Source organism: Galeopterus variegatus, unplaced genomic scaffold (genome assembly GCF_000696425.1).
Source record: "Galeopterus variegatus unplaced genomic scaffold, G_variegatus-3.0.2 Scaffold12177, whole genome shotgun sequence".
NCBI classification, from domain to species: Eukaryota; Metazoa; Chordata; class Mammalia; order Dermoptera; family Cynocephalidae; genus Galeopterus; species Galeopterus variegatus.
Genome location: NW_007738288.1, coordinates 41,016 through 41,753, shown reverse-complemented (window position 1 = coordinate 41,753; position 738 = coordinate 41,016). Strand labels below are relative to the sequence as shown.

The following is a 738-nucleotide window of genomic DNA, read 5'->3' as shown; positions in this document are numbered from 1 at the left end:
AGGGTCAGCAGCTGCTGCGCCCCCTCATCTTCCTACGAGGCAGGGAGAGAGGCTCCAGCAGTGGGAACTGGCAGGGAGCTGGGATGCCCGGCTCTTCCGCTGCCCTGCCACCCACTCTGTTCCAAGCTCTGCCTGCAATGGGGAACTCCAGACCCCCGGATGGGGAGGGCACTCCCGACCACGTCTGGCCTGGGGTCTCCTCTGCAAGCCATTTGGGCCATCTCTTGTAATTATTAATCACATTTTTATTAATAATCATAGCACCACTATTATTAGGCACAACTTAGCTCTCACCTGCACGCTAGGCACTTGCTACACCTTCAGCCCTTGCAACATCCCCCAGAGGTAAGTACTGAGTTTATCCCTATTTTACAGATGGAGACCCTGAGGCTCGGTGCAGGTAAGGAAAGTGACTGCGGCCCTCAGAATCTCCAATGCNGGAGACCCTGAGGCTCGGTGCAGGTAAGGAAAGTGACTGCGGCCCTCAGAATCTCCAATGCGCTCTGCTAATGGACAGGAGACAGGGGCCCCGCTGGCTGTGAAGACCGTCTTCCTTCCCCCATCCCCCCTGGATCGCTCCCTCCAGGGCACCTTCCGCCCGCCGGGCCCCTGCGCCGTGTGGTCCTCGGCGGAGGCGCTCTCCATGCGGCTGTCGGGCCCGGAGGCGGAGCTCAGGGCGCTGCGTTCGCCCTCGACGGCGCACAGCCCCTCGCGCACCTTGCGGGCGGCGGCGCCGGG

The 738-nt window shown here is 61.9% G+C and overlaps 1 protein-coding gene across 1 annotated transcript in view; it reads right to left on the bottom strand.

The window, feature by feature from the left end:
* Positions 1-591: 591 nt before the first annotated feature.
* LOC103610966 (kinesin-like protein KIF7) overlaps positions 592-738 on the bottom strand; it is a gene marked incomplete at its 3' end in the record, with an annotated part of 5,824 nt that continues 5,677 nt past the window's right edge. Inside the window, 1 exon segment of the mRNA XM_008595018.1 lies at positions 592-717. Within this exon segment, the coding sequence (XP_008593240.1) occupies positions 592-717 (126 nt within the window).